An 18,832-nucleotide genomic window follows, 5' to 3' on the forward strand; every position below is an offset into this window, starting at 1 on the left:
TTTTGTGGATTTCTTTGCAATTCTGATTCTAACTTTCCAAACTTTTCTTTTAATAATACATATTGCTGTTTTCTCTGTTTATTTTTCCTTGCCATATACGATATAGCTATACCTCTGAAATAAGCTTTAGCTGTATCCCATAGATTTTGTATCGTAGTATCTTCTTTTTTATTTTCTTTGAAGAAGAATTCCATTTCTTTTTTTTAACTCTATAAATTCTTTTTCCTTTAATATGGAACGATTTAAAGTGCACCTTAGCCTTTTTTGTATTCCTTTCCACGTCATTTTCAAGGGATTATGATCTGCCCATATGCCTATTTCTATTTCAATGTCCTGAACATTCATTCTCATATCGGCAGTCTGGCTTAGCTCTCCAAAAGTCAGTCTTGAACAAGGGTAATGGAGCATCCTAAGCCAGAGTCATGTTCTTGCATTTCTTTTGAGGTGAACAGAGATGTTCTGGTTAACTAATTTGTTTGGAGTTTTCACATGTTGTGTGAACCCACTTGGAGATGAATGTAGGTTTAAGTTTTTAAAAAGCAGGACCTTCCTTGTGAAAAGAACCAGAAATAGAAAATGCTCCAAATACATTAATTCAGCATTCATAGAACAGAACAGAACAGAATAGAATAGAATAATAATAAAGTTGGAAGGGACCTTGGAGGTCATCTAGTCCAACCCCCTGCTCAGGCAGGAAACCCTATACCATTTTAGACAAATGATTGTCCAGTCTCTTCTTAAAAACTTCCCTTGTTGGAGCATTCACAACTTCTGGAGGCAAGTCATTTTCTCCTTAGTTCTACATTGTTTCTCTCCTGGATTAGTTTAGGATTAGATTAGAAGAACTCCAGTGTCCCTTCCAATTCAATTATTCGATTTTGTTCTTAATTTATTTTATTTTCTATCTTAGAGAGATTTGTACTCATCATATAATTTTATAGATACAAGTATCTCTCGGCTAAAGAGGGCTGAACGTCTAACTCTCACCACAGCTGCAGCAAGAGAAACAGTCCTTTGAATGAAAAGTTGCTTGGAGATTCACATAAAAGTCCTTGGACCCATTTGGAGTTGCATTACAGGACAGAGAAAGAATGGAGACCCAACCTTTAGCAAGTGAGGGAACTGGAAAAGGCCTTTCAGCTGTTCAGCCTGGGAGCTGTGAGGAGACCTGGGCAAGAAGTGGGCAGAAGATGCTGGAAGAAGACACCATCATTCCTTCAGAGGTTCAGTCCTGGAACTTCAGGAGCGTCCAATATCAGGCTTCTGAGGATCCCCGAGGACTTTGCAGCCGACTCCATGACTTTTGTAATCGATGGTTCAAAGCAGAAAAGCACACCAAAGCCCAGATGCTGGACCTGGTTGTTCTGGAGCAGTTTCTGGCCCTTCTGCCCGTTAAGATGGAGAACTGGGTGCGTGAGTGTGGAGCAGAGACTAGCTCCCAGGCGGTGGCCCTGGTGGAAGGCCTCCTCTTGAGCCAGGCAGGGGAGCAGAAGGAGCAGGTGAGAGACCTTCACTTTGGGAGCCCAGAAGGGGATGACTGGAATAAAAAATGTGGTTGAATTCTTCACCCCTCCCTTCCAGAGTCCCAAAGGTGCTTTTTTCACGAGGCAGCTGTATTTTCTTGTTTTTCATTGAAGATGTTTCTCCTCTTATCCAAGAAGCTTTTTCAGCTCTAATGGAATGGTGGGGAATGGAAGGATTTATACTCCTTTTAGAAAGCTGAACATTTGCATTCTTTTAGAGAGTCATTCAGGCCACTTGGAAGTTTATCTGTGTTCTCAGGGTCACCTGAGTGGGGCATATGGTTGTGGAGCCTTCTTGGAACTGCTGAAAGGACTGTGTTGTAGAGTGGAGATAGATGATGTTGAATAGCCCTCTCTCAATAGAGGGAGAGTGAGACAACATCATTTATTTCCCATCTACAACACAGTCCTTTCAGCAGTTCCAAGAAGGGTCTACACACATTTGCACTACTCAGCTGGCCCTGAGACACAGATAAACTTCCAAGTGTCCTCAGCATTTCTAAAACAATGAAAATGACCAGCTGCCTACAAGGAATATAAATCCTTCCATTGTGCACCATCCACTCACAGCTGAAGACATTTCTTGGATGAGAAGCAAAATGTCTTCAAAGAGAAAAAATAGAAAGTCCAGTTGCCTCTTGAAAAAGCATCTTTGGAACAACCATGACCTGAATGACTGAGAATCTCCATAGACATCTCCCTACCAGGTTTCTGGAATTCATAATATGTGAAGATGTTTCACTAATTCTTGTAGGATATTGTTTCATTACCTGTTATAAAAAAATGATGACAGACATTCCTTTCTTATTTTCCAGCCTCACTGGTGAACATTGGAGACTTTCAAGAATTCACTTTGTGTTGTGTGATGTCCACTAATTCTTCTTTTCTCCTGTCCCCTATTTCAAGTCCTTCACAAACGACATCAGAGATTCTGAGAGAAAAAGGAATCCATCAAATTCTCCTCAGGAGTTGTTTTTGGGGAGCATTTCTCTGGAAGATCCAAGTCTGGACTCCTTGGGAGGTAATCAGAGGTCCTCAGTTCTCCAGAAGGTCCCAAACTCCTCTTCTGTAAAATGTCTCTTCCTATGTTATTAATTATGCTTTTTAAAATTCTGTTTTTCCTCACAGGGAAGACTACAGTGGAGTTGTCTGCTGTGTATGGTGCAGCTGAGACAGTAGCTGAACCTGCAACTCCAGTAAGAGAAGCAAATTCACTAATAGAATAGAATAACAAAGTTGGAAGGGACCTTCTTCGTCTATGTCAGGGGTAGGGAAACTTGGCACTTTTATGACTTCTGGACTTCAATTCCCAGAATTCCTGAGTCTGCTTGGCTGGCTCAGGAATTCTGGGTATTGAAGTCCACAAGTTATAAAAGAACCAAGGTTCCCTACCGGTGGTCTAGGCTAACCCCCGCCCAAGCAGGAGACCCTATACTATTTCTGACAGATGGCAGTCCAGTCTCTTCTTCAAAGCCTCCAGTGATGAAGCTCCCACAACTTCTGAAGCCAAACTGTTCCATTGATTGATTGTTCCTTCTTTCTAGGTTGAATCTCTCCTTGATCAGTTTCCATCTGTTATTCCTTGTCTGGCCTTCAGGTGTGTTGGAGAATAGGTTGATAACCTCCTCTCTGTGACAGCCCCTCAAATATTGTAACACTGCTGTCATGTCACCCCTGGTCCTTCTCTTCACTAGAGTAGCCATGCCCAGTTCCTGTAACCGTTCTTCATACGTTTGCGCCTCCAGTCCCCTAATCATCTTTCTTGCTCTTCTCTGAACTCTCTCCAGAGTCTCAATGTCTTTTTTATACTATGGTGACCAAAACTGGATGCAGTATTCTAGGTGTGGTTTTACTAAAGGCTTACTTATTAGCTTCAAATTCTCCCTTTCCTTCAGGAAGTCACAGTGGTATACAGAGCACTCTTTCCTTCCATTCTCTAAGAAAAGTGCAGAGAAGAGCAACAAAGATGATCAGAGGTTTGGAGGCTAAACTGTACAATGGATGGTTGTGGAAACTAGATATGTCTAGTCTAGCAAAGAAAAGGATTGGGGTGACATGACAGCAGTTTCCCAATACTTGAGGGGCAGTCACAGCGAAGAGGGGATCAAGCCGTTCTCTAAAGCAACTGAGAGCAAGACCAAAAGTAGCAAATGGAAGATTATCAAGGAGAGAAGCAACCTAGAACTAAGGAGGAATTTCCTGACGGTGAGAACAATTAATCATTGGAACGGCTTGCCTCCAGAAGCTGTGGATGCTCCATCACTGGAGGTTTTCAAGAAGAGATTAAACAAATATTTCTCCAGGATGGTATAGGGCCTCCTGCTTGAGCAGAGGGTTGGAATAGAGGACCTCCAAGGCTCCTTCCATCTCTGATACTCTATGATTCTATAATTCTTTCTTCTTCTGGCTTGGATATTTTTGTAGTCCTGAGCAACATGTTATGGGGAATAGAGGATTCAAGTTGCTCTCAGTCACCTTAGCTCCCTCTGAGGTCTATTGTTTGGATACAATGGATTGTAAAATCTACCTTGAGATTTATATTAAGAAAACTTTTTTTTAAGACCAGTACTTAACTCCCCCTTTTTCTGGATACTTTTCCTACTATTAGTTTACACACGCTAACTTCTTAAAGAGTCCTTCAAGAGATGGGAATATCACATGGGCAGCAAGTGCTAAACTGCACCTGTTCGTTTTGTAATTTTTTGACTTGGAATTGTGCAAGATTGTTCAAAAATACATAAATACTCAAAAAGCGCAATACCATTTTTAGAAAGCCTTGTCTACAACCAGTGAAAAGATTAAAAGATAAGGCAGAAGATTACAATCCAGTAAAGATAGCCAAATAGAAAAATCTCTTAAGTAAAAATTGTCATGCATGTAATCAAAGAACTTTTGGCTTGCAAAATAATTTCTAATCCTCTGATTTGTGTCGGGATTTGGAGACCAAACTATCCTGCTTTGTAAAATCTCCTTCAATCCCAAGAATTTTTCTCTGCTTTCTCATCCCCACTTCAGCCAATGACTCAGATAGAGATATATGGATGGATGGAAGGATGGATGGATGGATAGATAGATAGATAGATAGATGATAGTTATATGATAGAGAGATTATAGAGAGACAATAGATAATATAGATAGAAAGATAGGTTGATAGATGATAGTTATATGATAGATGATAGAGATGATAGATTAGATAGGTAGATAGGTAGATAATAGTTATAGATGATAGAGAAATGATAGAGCATGATAGATATAGATAGATGGTATACATATATATATACATACTGTACATACATATATATATATATATATATATATATATATATATATATATATGTATGTAAATTACTAACAAAGAATTAAGGGAGACTGAAATGCATTTCAAACTTATTAGTTTTCATCAGTCAATAAGTTTGAAATGCATTTCAGTCTCCCTTAATTCTTTGTTAGTAATTTACATAAATATATGAGCTGTCCGGTGTGACTACTGCCTGTTCGATGGCCTTCAAGATAGGCTGAAACAGGAAATAAAGATTTGCCCCATGTTTGGGGCCTAGCAAGGTAATCTAAATAGTTAACAAGTATTTGACATATTTTTTATCCATTGAGATAAAAAAACGCCCCCACAGCATGAACAAACGAGATGATACCTCTCGCCTACCAGCCATTTGGAAACCCGCCTTGATTGACAGACGAGGCCCAACCACCAAGAATGATACCAGACCCAAACTCAGGAGAACATCACATGACATCACCACCACACAACCATTCAAAAAGCAAATCCAAACCCACAATGATAACGAGGCACAACCACAAAACAGAAACCTAACTACAGCTGTAACATCAGCCACTTTAAACCCCTCCAAACCACATAATAAGCAAACTGACACCCACTATAAAAACATGGCACCACCACAAACACGAAGCCGAACAAAAGCAGCACAACTCACCAGCTCAGGTCTAAGGCTGGCAGCTGAGACCAGCCCATCCACTCAAAACACACCCCCACCCAATCAGAACACACCCACCATTCAAAACACACTCCCACCCAATCAGAACACACTTAATCCCCCACCCAATCAGAGCACACCTCCACCCACAGAACACACCCCCTCTGGCAGTTTAAAAAAGAGGAACAAACAGCCACATGCTTCTCCCAGAAGAAGGAAGCTAAAGCCACCAGCCTGATGATGACGGATGGGATTCCGTCGAAACGTTGCGCCTACACCTTTAGTTCTACGCGGGGAAAAAGCCGAATAACCAAAGATCCATATATATATATATATATATATATATATATATATATATATATATATGTATGTATGTATGTATGTATGTATGTATGTATGTATGTATGTTTGTGTGTGTGTGTGTGTGTATGTATATCTTTGGTCATTTGGGTTTTTTCCCATGTAGAATTGAAGGTGTAAGAGCAACGTTTCGACGAAATCTCATCCGTTATCCTCAGGCTGGTGGCTTCAGCTTCGTTCTTCTGGGAGAAGTGTGTGGTAGTGGCTGTTTGTTCCTCTTTTTTAAACTGCCAGAGGGGGTGTGTTCTGTGGGTGGAGGTGTGCTCTGATTGGGTGGGGGGTAGCTGTTCTGATTGGGTGGGGGTGTGTTTTGAGTGGGGGCTGTGTTCTGATTGGGTGGGGGTGTGTTTTGAGTGGATGGGCTGGTCTCAGCTGCCAGCCTTAGACCTGAACTGGTGAGTTGTGCTGCTTTTGTTCGGCTCCGTGTTTGTGGTGGTGCCATGTTTTTATAGTGGGTGTCAGTTTGCTTATTGTGTGGTTTGGAGGGGTTTAAAGTGGCTGATGTTGCAGCTGTAGTTAGGTTTCTGTTTTGTGGTTGTGCCTCGTTATCGTTGTGGGTTTGGATTTGCTTTTTGAATGGTTGTGTGGTGGTGATGTCATGTGATGTTATGAGTTTGGGTCTGGTATCATTCTTAGTGGTTGGGACTCGTCTGTTAATCAAGGCGGGTTTCCAAATGGTTGGTAGGCGAGAGGTATCATCTCGTTTGTTCATGCTGTGGGGACGTTTTTCTATCTCAATGGCTTCTCTGATTATTCTGTTGTTAAAATGTTCAATTTTGGCGATAGTTTTGGGTTTTTTAAAATCAATTTCATGTCCCGTGGCTTTAAAGTGTTGGAACAGGGATGAAGTTTGTTCTCCCTTTCTGAGTGAGTTCCTGTGCTCTTCAATGCGTGCACTTATTCTTCTGTTGGTCTGTCCGATGTATGTGGTGGGGCAGGTGGTGCATGGGATTTCGTATACTCCTTGATTTTCTAACCCAATTATGTCTTTGGGGTTTCTTAGGATGGTGGATATTTTTCTGTCTGTGTAGAATGCTGTTTTGATGTTGTGTTTTTGGAGGATCTTGCTGATTCTGTCTGTGGTCCCTTTTAAGTATGGGAGGAGGGCTTTGCCATTTTCTTGTTCTCTGTCTTGGGTTTTTGTGGGTGTCTCTCTTCGGATTAAATTGGTAATCATGTTTCTTTGGAATCCATTGGCTGTTAGTACATTAGTGAGAGTGTGTAGTTCGGTTTTTAGGTGTTGTTCGTCAGCTAGGTGTTTTGTTCTGGAGATGAGTGTCTTGGCTACGGAGTGGATCTGTGCTGGGTGGTGGTGTGAGAGTGCGTTCAGATAGCGGTTTGTATGTGTTTTTTTTATGGTAGATAGTGTGTCCTAGGGAGCCGTTGGATTTCTTGTAGACTAAGACATCAAGGAAGGGAAGTTGATTGTTAGCTTCTGTTTCCATGGTGAATTGTATTTTGGGGTGTAGGCTGTTGAGGTGTGTGAGGAAGTCATCCAGTTTTTCTTTGCCGTGTGGCCAGATTACGAAGGTGTCATCTACGTATCTGAGCCAGAGTTTGGGTTTGTGGTTGGATTTTTCTAGACCGAGGGTTTCAAAGTGTTCCATGTAGAGGTTTTCAATGACAGGTGAAAGGGGTGATCCCATGGGTGCTCCTTCCATTTGTTTGTATCTTTGTCCATTGTAGACGAAGTATGTGTTTGATAGGCAGTGGTTGGTCAGATCTAGGATGTGTTTTGGGGGGTTGTATTTATTTCGGATAGCTGTCAAGGCTTCTTTGATTGGCACTTGGGTGAAGAGGGATACAACATCGAAGCTCACAAGTAGGTCACAGGGTTGTAAGTTTAGTTTACTTATGATCTCTATGAATTGGAATGAGTTTTGTACGTGTGAGGTGATGGAATTTGCGTAAGGCTGTAGTTGTTTGGCAAGAAATTTGGCTAGATTTTGTAGAGGTGAGCCTATGGAGCTGACTATGGGTCTGAGTGGGGTTCCTTCTTAGAGATAAATAGGTAGAGAGATAGATGGATATATATACATAGATATATGTTTAATAAGTTTAAAAACTGGAATCCCGGGTGTAGACATTTGAAGTTAGTAAAAATAAAAACGATGAACTCTGGAATATAGGAGAAAATTCTTCTTTATTGCTGAGCTTTCGTCAACAAGCTGTTGACATCATCAGAGCAAGGGCTGAATGGTAAGGTAGTCAGTACATACATTTGTATGGCAGTTATAACGTTCAAATTGTGGAATGTGGGTGTGGCCTGTTCGTGACAAGCTTGCTCGTGTATAATCACAGTGGTTCTGGCTTTGCTGGAAAAGGCCAGTCTCTGGTTGATTTTTAAAAGTCGCGCCTAGCAGCTGCTTGGCACATAGCAGCTGTTAGGCGCGTAAGTCTCGTCGCGCCGCCTGTAGTCATGCGCTGGCTGACAGGCTCTTCATTCGAAGTAGAGTCAAGGAGGTCGTCTCGTTCCCTTGCGTGCGGTCATCGCAGGCTTGATTCTGCTGTGGAAGGGAGCAGATGTCCTCGTGGAGTGTGTAAGCAATTCGCTCTCCTTCGTGTTTCTTTGCCTGGTTGCTGTAAAATCGGCTCTGTTGTGTGGTTTGACTTGTCGGATCTTAAGACTCTTTTAGTGTGTGGTTGTTGTGTGTGTCTTGTTTTGCACAGCTGTTTTGAATGAAAGTAAGTATTGTGGTTGTCAGTTGTGAGTGATTTTGTGGGATGTTTGATCTGGCTTGTTATTTTTTGTTTTGTGCACGGTGGGACAGATTTCAGTTTTGATCGTGGTCTCAATATTCTGTTGTTGTTCGGGTGTTGTGTGTGTTTGTTTTGTTGTGTATGGTTATGTGTGGTTATTTAGTGAAGTTGCAAGATTTGCGTCTTGGGTGTTGTGATCAGAAGTGGTGTTGTCTTTATGTGTAGAAGTGTCAGATGGTGTGTTGGTTATGCAAGTTATCATTGTTGTGTTAGAATTTTGTCTGCTGTTTAGTTCAATTGGAATGGATTGTGTTATAATAATCTCATCTGTTGTGTTGATACGGTGTTTGACAGGTGGGTGGAGTGGTGTGTTTGTGTCTTTGTTGATTGTATTTAAGGGTTTGGATGTTTTGTGTTGTTGTAAATGCCTTCTCAGAGTTTGGTATGGTGATAATAATTCAATATGTCTATTAAATGAATTATCAGACAACCAAGCCTTTTTCAATAGACGGCCACTTTTAGTGGGGTCTTGAGAGATGACTATAGTTCCTTTGAAATCAAAGGTATGGCCATGTTCCGCTATATGGGCCCAGACTCAGGACCATTGTTCTTGTCTTTTAAATGCTAGAATATGTTCATGTATCCTGGTGTTTAGTCTTAAATACAATCACGAGCGAGCTTATCACGAACAGGCCACACCCACATTCCACAATTTGAATGTTATAACTGCCATAAAAGTGTATGTACTGACTCCCTTATCATTCAGCCCTTGCTCTGATGATGTCAACAGCTTGTTGACGAAAGCTCAGCAATAAAGAAGAATTTTCTCTTATATTTTATTTTTTTAATTTTAATTCCATTTATATCCCGCCCTTCTCCGAAGACTCAGGGCGGCTTACAAGCTTAGCAGTATATATCCCGGAGTTCATCGTTTTTATTTTTACTAACTTCAAATAGATAGATATAGATATAGATATATAAAGTGAGGGAGGGAGTGTGTGTGTGTGTGTGTGTGAGAGAGAGAGAGAGGGAGAGAGAGAGAGAGATGGTGGGTCCATAAGGAAACTACAATTACTTTCACTGAAGGGCACTGAATGTCTTGCCATGTCAATCATTGATTAAGCTTGCCTGAACTATTTCTTCACTCAGAGGCTTTTGATCTGTTTTTATCATCTAAACCTTGGATCCTACCAAGCACAGCCATTCAATTTAGTGCATATCTTTGCTTTGGGAATTTGTACGTAATGGGATAGACCTTACAAATCGTCCTTGACCTTTTTCTGTTCTTTGTTTCCCTCTTTAGGAGGGTCTTCTGTCCTTTGAGGAGGTGGCCTTGTATTTCTCCAAGGAGGAGTGGTCTCAGCTGGATTCTGACCAAAAAGCACTCTATTGGGAAGTCATGCTGGAAAATTATAGGAATGTGGCATCTCTGGGTAAGCAACTTTGCTACTCGCGTGTCAAAGAGTTTAGTAATTAAATGCCACCTGCTGTTTCTTATTAAAAGGTCTCCAAAGAGATGTCATCTCTTGGGAAGAAGCAGGAAGAGATCTAGCCTTTTTCTATTCCAAGGAAGTTATCTATCTATCTATCTCCATCTATCCATCCATCCATCTATTTACCTTTCATGTTTCTAGGCCATCCGTCTCCCTCAGCATTCTTAAAGCCACCCAAAGTCACCCTATTGGGAAGGTGGGGTAACGCATATAAATTTAATAAATTAATAAACTACTACCCCTTTATGGATTACTGGCTTGTTGCAACAAAGGGGCTTTGTAACTCAATGAAGCTATGAGCTATGCCATGCAGGGCCACCCAAGACAGACACGTTATAGCAGAGAGTTCTGACAAAATGTGATCCACTGGAGAAGGAAATGGCAACCCACTCCAGTATCTCTGCCATGAAAACCCCGTGGACAATACCAAAAGGCAAAAAGATATGACGCTGGAAGATGAGCCCCTCAGGTCAGAAGGTGTCCAATATGCTACTGGGGAAGAGCAGAGAGCTAGTGCTAGTAGCGCCAGAAAGAATGAAGCGACTGGGCCAAAGCTAAAAGGACGCTCAGCTGTGAATGTATCTGGTGGTGAAAGGAAAGTCCGATGCTGTAAAGATCTATTCTCCATAGGAGCCTGGAATGTAAGATCCATGAATCAAGGCAAGCTGGACGTGGTCAAACAAGAGATGACAAGACTGAACATCGACATCTTAGGAATCAGCAAACTAAAATGGACAGGAATGGGTAAATTTAATTCTGAGGATCATCAGGTATACTACTGTGGACAAGAATTCCTCAGAAGAAATGGAGTAGCCTTCATAGTCAATAAAAGAGTAGAAAAAGCAATACTGGGATACAATCCCCAAAATGACAGAATGTTCTCAGTGTGAATCCAAGGCAAATCATTCAATATGTGCAGCCAAAGATGGAGAAGCTCTATACAGTCAGTAAAAACAAGACCAAGAGCTGACTGTGGCTCAGATCATGAGCTTCTCGTTGCAAAATTTAGGCTTAAATTGAAGAAAGTAAGGAAAAGCACTAGGCCAAACAGATATGAACTAAATCATATCCCTGATGAATACACAGTAGGTGACAAATAGATTTAAGGAATTAGATCTGATGTGAAGTGAAATCAGCCTTAGGAAAAGCTGAGCTATTCAAAATCTTAAAAGGTAGTGCAGTAAAAGTGCTACACTCAATTTGCCAGGAAATTTGGAAAATTCAACAGTGGCCACAGAATTGGAAAAGGTCAGTTTACATTCCAATTCCAAAGAAAGGCAATGCCAAAGAATGTTCATACTATCGCACCATTGCACTCATTTCACATGCTAGTAAAGTTATGCTTAAAATACTATAAACTAGACTCCAGCAGTATGTGGATCGAGAACCTCCAGAAATACAGGCAGGATTTCAAAGAGGCAGAGGAACTAGAGATCAAATTGCCAACGTACGCTGGATCATGGAGAAAGGTAGGGAGTTCCAGAAAAACATCTACTTCTGCTTCATTGACTATGCTAAAGCCTTTGATTGTGTGGATCACAACAAATTGTGGCAAGTTCTTAAAGAGATAGTACCAGACCATTTTATTTGTCTCTTGAGAAACCTATAAGCGGACCAAGAAGCAACAGTGAGAACTGGACACGGAACCATTGATTGGTTCAAAATTGGGAAAGGAGTCCTTCAAGGCTGTATACTGTCACCCTGCCTATTTCACTTATATGAAGAGCACATCATGAGAAAGGCAGGGTTAGATGAATTAAAAGTTTCACTGGGAGAAATATCAACAACCTGTGCAGATAATACCATTCCAATGGCAGAAAGTGAAGAGGAACTAAAGAGGCTCTTGATGCGGGTGAAGAAGGAGAGTGCAAAACTGAAACTCAACATTAAGAAAACCAAGATCATGGCATCCAGCCCTCTCAGTTCCTGGCAAATAGATGGGGAAGAAATGGAGGTAGCGACAGTTTTCATTTTCCTGGGCTCCAAGATCACCGCAGATGGGGACTGCAGCCAAGAAATTAAAAGACGCTTGCACCTGGGGAGGAAAGCTATGGCAAATCTAGACAGCACACTAAAAAGCAGAGACATCACCCTGCCAACAAAAGTTCCTATAGTCAAAGCCATGGTTTTCCCAGTTGCAATGTATGGCAGTGAAAGTTGGCCCATAAGAAAGGCTGAGCGCCAAAGAATCGAGGCCTTTGAAATATGGTGCTGGAGAAGAATCCTGCGAGTCCCTTAGACTGCAAGGTGTTATCAACCCTGACTGCTCTTCAGAAGGCCACATCCTGAAGCTGAAACTCAAATACTTTGGCCACCTAATGAGAAGGAAGGACTCAGTGGAGAAGAGCCTAATGCTGGGAAACAATGAGAGCAATAGAAGAAGAGGACAACAGAGAATGAAGTGGCTGGATGGAGTCACTGAAGCAGTAGGCGTAAGCTTAAAAGGACCCCAGAAGATGGTAGAGGACAGGAAGGACTGGAGAAACATTGTCCATGGGGCTGCAATGCTTCAGACACAACTTTGCAACTAACAACAAATAAACTACTAAGGAAACATTTCAGTGCATAAAAATATTGAATATCTATCAATGGCGCTCTGCTTAGATGGATCCTGTGCCAATTCACATCTTGTGATTTTTTTTTCTCATTTGTATTTAAACATTTTTTATTTTATTTATCAAATTTGTATAGCCACTTATTTCACCAAAAGGGACTCTGGGTGATGCACAGCAAAATTCCCCAGGCTTAAAAACAACAGATACCAAAAAAAAAAGCAAGGACAAAGCGTGCATAAGAATGGCCACCTCAACAGGGGGGGCCTTCTAAGCATAATCACGGCTTTCCTGGGAGCCCCAGACATGATGCCCTAACCTGGGCTTTCCTTGAGGGCTTTCTAGATTATCAGAAGGATGGAACTACAGGTAGTCCTTGACTTATGATCACAACTGAGCCCAACTTTTGTGTTACTAACCAAGAGGGTTGTTAAATGACCTTTGGCTCATTCTATGACTTTTTCCCCCACAGTTGCTAAGGGAATCACTTGTCAGCATCCAGCTCAAGGATCCAAATAAAAATCCAGATTAATTCCGTTTCCAAAAATCTTACAGTTATATTGAATACACGGCATGGTAATGTTGAAGCAAAAGTAACTCTGAGGTTCCCAGACACCAGTTCATAGAATTAAACGATAATGTCTCCAGCCAAACCCTCTCCCTTTCTCTCTCTCCCTCCCTCCCTCCCTCCCTCCCTCTCTCTCTCTCTCTCTCTCTCTCCATGTGATTTTGGGATGAGTAAATGGGAAATATTCTGGACAGAAAGAAAATGGCCCAGTTTCAAATTGGATTTATTTCTTGTAGGTTTCTGCTGGTTATTGACCACTCCCCCTCCCAACTTTCCAATAAATGTTAGGTTTTCTCCTAAAACCTCCCTGAATGTTTCCTCTGATGTTTCCTTAACTGCTCTTTATTTGAATGGTTTTTCTACCTGTAATGATGCCGTTTGGAAGTCCTAATAGTGTTACAGGGATTTGGCTATTAGAGAATTGGGCTCTCTGATGGGACAGGTTCTCAAGTAATGGGACCTTCCACTCCAGGGGTTCTTCCCACCCACCCCCAACTTTCTCCAAGGCTTCCTTTTGTAAGTTCTGCCCGGAAAATGCAGGGGCATCTAAGGATGAATGAACATACCCCGTCTGAGTACTATTTTTTTCAGTGCAGGGCTCCCTCCTTGAGAAGAGTTCCCAGGTTCAAATCCACCAGCATGTCCAGATTCAAATTAAACCAATGCACACATGCAAATGGAGCCACATGGACAAAAACCATTCACAGCAATGCTAAGGTCCATGTGATCCTCGCGATGATGTTACCACCCATGCTACATGGTGACACTAAGGCCCACGTGACGCTCACGGTGATTCTAGCGCCTGCATGATGCTCATGGCAACACTAGCACCCTAGCAATGCTCATGGCAACGCTAACATGAGTGGGAGGGTGGGTGTGCATACACACACACATGCACACTGGCAAGCCACTCATGTGGCTCAGTGGCCGACAGACATGGCCCGGTAGTGGTCCGTGGCCCAAAGGCTGGGGACCCCTGGTCTACATGATTGTAATAACTGAGAATATTTGCACCTCATGGTTGAAATGAAGGATCCTTGGTGCTTTCTGAGCTTGGTTGTTTTCTTACAGATGTTTCATTACCCAATCTGGGTAACATCATCAGTGCCAATAAAGGATGAGAACAAACCCTACTCCTTACTAGCATTGATGATGTTATCTAGTTTGGGTAAAGAAACATCTGCAAGAAAACAAGTAAGCTCAGAGAGCAGAACCCCTCAGGTTTTTCATTCTGCAGCATGGAGGACAAGAGAGACCCCAACATCAGGTCTTATATCAACCCAATTGTAAGGAGCTGCCTCAGCTAAGCCACATAATAAAGCAGAACTCTTGAAACAGACATTGTCTCAAAAGGAACTTTTATTAGGGGCTAGTGACAGTAGGGAAAACAAGACGAGGTCTGAGGAAAAACCTGTGGAAGCAATATAATAAAAGCATTATTCAATACTCCTCCCCCCAGAGTCCAGTGTTCATTTGAATTCCAGCCAATCCACAGGTGGAATAGTGTTTTAACTGGCTTCTTTGACACATTCTTTCAAGGTCTCTCACTTTAATTTGCTTCTGGCTCCAAGCGCAACCATCTCTCAGATAAGGGTGATACATTCCATCCCCTGGGAGAAGGGCACCATAGCAAGACAGTGCAAAGTATCCCCAAGTCATCCCCCTCCCAACAGAATGGCAGGCCACAAAGAAAAGTTACAGATTCAGGAATAGGCATAAGGAAACAATAATATTCTTTGGGGACCTGACACCAATACCAGGCATCACCCCATGTTTTGAACATACCCTGATAGACACAGGCAGAAGAATCACAAAAAGAGCTAAAATGAAGAAGGTTTGAGAGGGTGGGGGCATAATTAATGTTCAAATAAGAGATGCAACAAGGAGGGGGCTTGATGCTGTTTGCATCTCACTTTATGTCAACTTTTCTTCTTTTTTTCCTGCTCCAAGCAGGTGATGAATGGGAGAGGATGGATTCTGGCCAAGAATCGGCAGCAGCATTTCAAAAAGGCAGAATGAAACATGCAGAGACATTTTTTGGAAAGCAAAGTTCTGAGGAAAAACAATTAAAGGGGGAGCTAGAGAAATGCTCTACTTTACCACATGTAGCTGTTATTGACTTCTCCAGCAAAGATGATCAGCCAGAAAAAGAGGCTTGGCCGGAGTGTGGAAAAATGCCTGCAGACGAATCAGGATTATGCGAGTGTTGCAGAAGCCACATGATAGAGAAACCAAATGAACATGAAAAAGATTTCCGAAGGACCTTCTCGGTTACTTTGCCACAGAGAATACATGGAGAGAAAGCATTTAAATGCCTGGATTGTGGAAAAACCTTCAGAGACTCAAATTATTTTACTTCCCATAAAAGGATCCACACAGGAGAAAACCCGTACAAATGCAGGGTATGCGGAAAGAGCTTCAGTTTTCCACAAAGCCTCACTTCCCATTTTAGGAGTCACACAGGCGAGAAACCATATGAATGTCCCAAGTGTGGAAAGACCTTCAGTCAAAAATATCAGTATACTGTACATAACCGAAACCACACTGGACAGAAACCATATACATGTACGGAGTGTGGAAAACAGTTCACTGTTTCAAGTTCCCTCATTTACCATAAAAGAATCCACACTGGAGAAAAACCATATGAATGCAAGGAATGCGGAAAGAGCTTCTATACTGCAAATAACCTTACTTCTGATGCAATGATTCACTTAGGGGAGAAACTATATAAATGCCAGGAGTGTGGAAAATACTTCACTCGTTCAAGTTCCCTCGCTCTCCATAAAAGAATACACATTGGGGAAAAACCATATAAATGCCAGGAATGTGGAAAATGCTTCATTACTTCAAGTTCCCTCACTATCCATAAAAGAATCCACACTGGGGAAAAACCATATGAATGCCAGGAGTGTGGAAAATGCTTCCCTAGTTCAAGTAAACTTGCTCTCCATAAAAGAATCCACACTGGGGAAAAACCATATAAATGCCAGGAATGTGGAAAATGCTTCATTACTTCAAGTTCCCTCACTATGCATAAAAGAATCCACACTGGGGAAAAACCATATGAATGCCAGGAGTGTGGAAAATGCTTCGCTTATTCATGTACCCTCACTATCCATAAAAGAATCCACACTGGGGAAAAACCATATGAATGCAAGGAATGCGGAAAAAGCTTCCATACTGCAAATAAACTTACCTGTCATGCAAGGATTCATTTAGGGGAGAAAACATATAAATGCCAGGAGTGTGGAAAATGCTTCACTCGTTCAAGTTCCCTCGCTATCCATAAAAGAATCCACACTGGGGGAAAACCATATGAATGCAAGGAATGCGGAAAGAGCTTCCATATTGGAAATGAGCTTACCTCTCATGCAAGGATTCATGTAAAGGAAAAACCGTATGAATGCCAGGAATGTGGAAAATGCTTCACTAGTTCAAGTTCCCTTGTTGTCCATAAAAGAATCCACACTGGAGAAAAACCATATGAATGCCAAGAGTGTGGAAAATGCTTCACTAGTTCAAGTAACCTTGCTTTCCATAAAAGAATCCACACTGGGGAAAAACCATATAAATGCCAGGAGTGTGGAAAATGCTTCACTCAGTCATTTTCCCTCACTATCCATAAAAGAATCCACACTGGGGAAAAACCATATAAATGCCAGGAGTGTGGAAAATGCTTCACTACTTCAAGTTCCGTTGCTCTCCATAAAAGAATCCACAATGGGGAAAAACCACATAAATGCCAGGAATGTGGAAAATGTTTCACTCGTTCAAGTTCCCTCACTATCCATAAAAGAATCCACACGAGAAAAACCATATAAATGCCCAGAGTATGGAAACGGCTTCAGAATTTCAAGTTATCTTACTGCTCACAAAATGATCCATACCAGGGAGAAACCCTACAAATGCAAGAATTGTGCAAAAATCTTCCGACTAAAACGTGATTATATTGTACATAACAGAATCCACACTGGGGAGAAACCGTATAAATGCTCGGAGTGTGGAAGATGTTTCCCTACATCAAGTTCCCTCACTTCCCATAAATGGAACCACACTGGGAAAAATTGTATAGTCCCTTTATGAGCACAGAAAAGAACTGTATAAACAAATTGTCAAAAATTTTGGATGCTTGAGCTATATATTACTGTGGAGAAATGAAATGTTAGGGAATGAAGGGAAGATGAACGAATCTGAAGAGGGTGGAGAAAAATAACTACAATTGGTTTTGTTGAATAATGTTGAGCATTTGTTCATGTACAGCCCTGAATATAATCTTTTTTGGAAGACCCACTTTGCACCCTTCACTTTTTGTATCTCTAAATTTATTGGCCACTATAAGCACCTAACATAGTTACATAACGATGACTCTGATCTTTGACTCTGCTCTTTTTGCCCCTTAATTTACATCTCCATCATTGAATATTTATTAGAAGGGCTGTCAACAGTCATTTCTGCAATAGTGGTGAATATTTGTAGCTTGGGTGTAGGATCAGGGTGAAGGTTTGTTCTCCGAGTTTGTGGGTTGGTTTCTGAACATTTCATTACCAGGCTAGGTAACATCTTCAGCAGAGTTTAGGGGATGTCAGGGTTAAGTGTTTATAAGGGCTTCAGGTGTGGGTGTCAAGAGAGGGTCAAAGGAGAGCAACTAAGAAGATCAAAGGCCTGGAGACAGTTCCTAATCCAGCACCCAAACCAATTATGATCATTTATTATTTATTTATTCATAAAATATATAGGCTGCCCATCTTACCTCAAGGTAACTGTGGGTGGCTTATTATAACATGGTTATTATAACAAGCTTTTCCCTGAGGGACAATCTGAACAAGAAAAAGAAATTAATCGCAAAGTTCCATCCAGTCAAATCAGCCGACCAAACGTTTGTCATTACTTCATCCTAAAGTCAGCTTTGGATTTGGTGGGGGAGCCGGGCAGAGTGGCTTATCCTAGATACTCTGCTTACCTGCTGAAATTTAACTCAAATGCATTTGGAAGAAATCATGTTGTCCTGCCATATAGTCTTGGCACTCAATAAGGGCAAAAAAATCACAAATAGAATGGGCTGGATTCAACAGCTAAGATCCAGCAGGAAACACCAAACTAATCAGATGACCTGTATTCCCAGGCTGAGCTTAGGTTTTCTTTGTTAAATTGGAAAAAGAAAATCCATTCCACCAAGAGAGTATTTCAACTAGCAATAGCAATAGCACTTAGACCTATATACTGCTTTACAGTGCTTTACAGCCCATTCTAAGAAGTTTACAGAATCAGCCTATTGCCCCCAACAACTGAGTCCTTATTTTACCAACCTCAGGAGGATGGAAGGCTGAGTCAACCTTAAGCTGGTCAGGATTGAACTCCTGGCAGTGGGCACAGTTTGCCTACAAAGCTGCATTCTAACCACTGTGCTATCACTTGGGAAAGAAGCCTCTGATTTGTTTGGTCTTCTTAATCATAATAGTAAAGTTGGAAGGTACCTTGGAGGTCCTCTAGTCCAACCCCCTGCTCAGGCAGGAAACCCTATACCATTTCAGACAAATGGCTGGCCAGTCTCTTCTTAAAAACTTCCAGTGTTGGAGCATTCACAGCTTCTGGAGGCAGATTGTTCCACTGGTTAATTGTTCTAACTATCAGGAAGTTTCTCCTTAGTTCTAGGTTGCTTCTCTCCTTGATTAATTTCCAACCGTTG

General features: G+C 41.5%; 1 protein-coding gene across 2 annotated transcripts; it reads left to right on the plus strand.

The window, feature by feature from the left end:
• Positions 1-578: 578 nt before the first annotated feature.
• LOC308661723 (uncharacterized protein) lies at positions 579-17,438 on the plus strand. Of its 2 annotated transcripts, none has more exons than XM_081316880.1 (5): positions 579-1,499; positions 2,430-2,544; positions 2,652-2,719; positions 9,837-9,966; positions 15,097-17,438. In XM_081316880.1, the coding sequence occupies exons 1-5, from the start codon at positions 1,092-1,094 to the stop codon at positions 16,965-16,967; spliced, it is 2,592 nt and encodes an 863-aa protein (XP_081173006.1). In that variant the 5' UTR covers positions 579-1,091; the 3' UTR covers positions 16,968-17,438. The 2 variants fall into 2 exon arrangements, with proteins under 2 accessions (XP_081173006.1, XP_081173007.1); XM_081316881.1 differs by having other exon boundaries at positions 15,100-17,438.
• Positions 17,439-18,832: the final 1,394 nt, after the last annotated feature.

The sequence above is a fragment of the Vipera berus genome, assembly GCF_964194415.1.
Source record: "Vipera berus genome assembly, chromosome: 2".
NCBI classification, from domain to species: Eukaryota; Metazoa; Chordata; class Lepidosauria; order Squamata; family Viperidae; genus Vipera; species Vipera berus.

What these genes read in the sequence shown, in the direction of transcription:
- LOC308661723 (XM_081316880.1), top strand. Translation starts at nt 1,092, where the DNA reads ATGGAGACCCAACCTTTAGCAAGTGAGGGAACTGGAAAAGGCCTTTCA. An exon ending in CAGGGGAGCAGAAGGAGCAG is followed by an intron (nt 1,500 to 2,429) that starts GTGAGAGACCTT and finishes CCCTATTTCAAG; the next exon opens with TCCTTCACAAACGACATCAG. An exon ending in TAGCTGAACCTGCAACTCCA is followed by an intron (nt 2,720 to 9,836) that starts GTAAGAGAAGCA and finishes TTCCCTCTTTAG; the next exon opens with GAGGGTCTTCTGTCCTTTGA.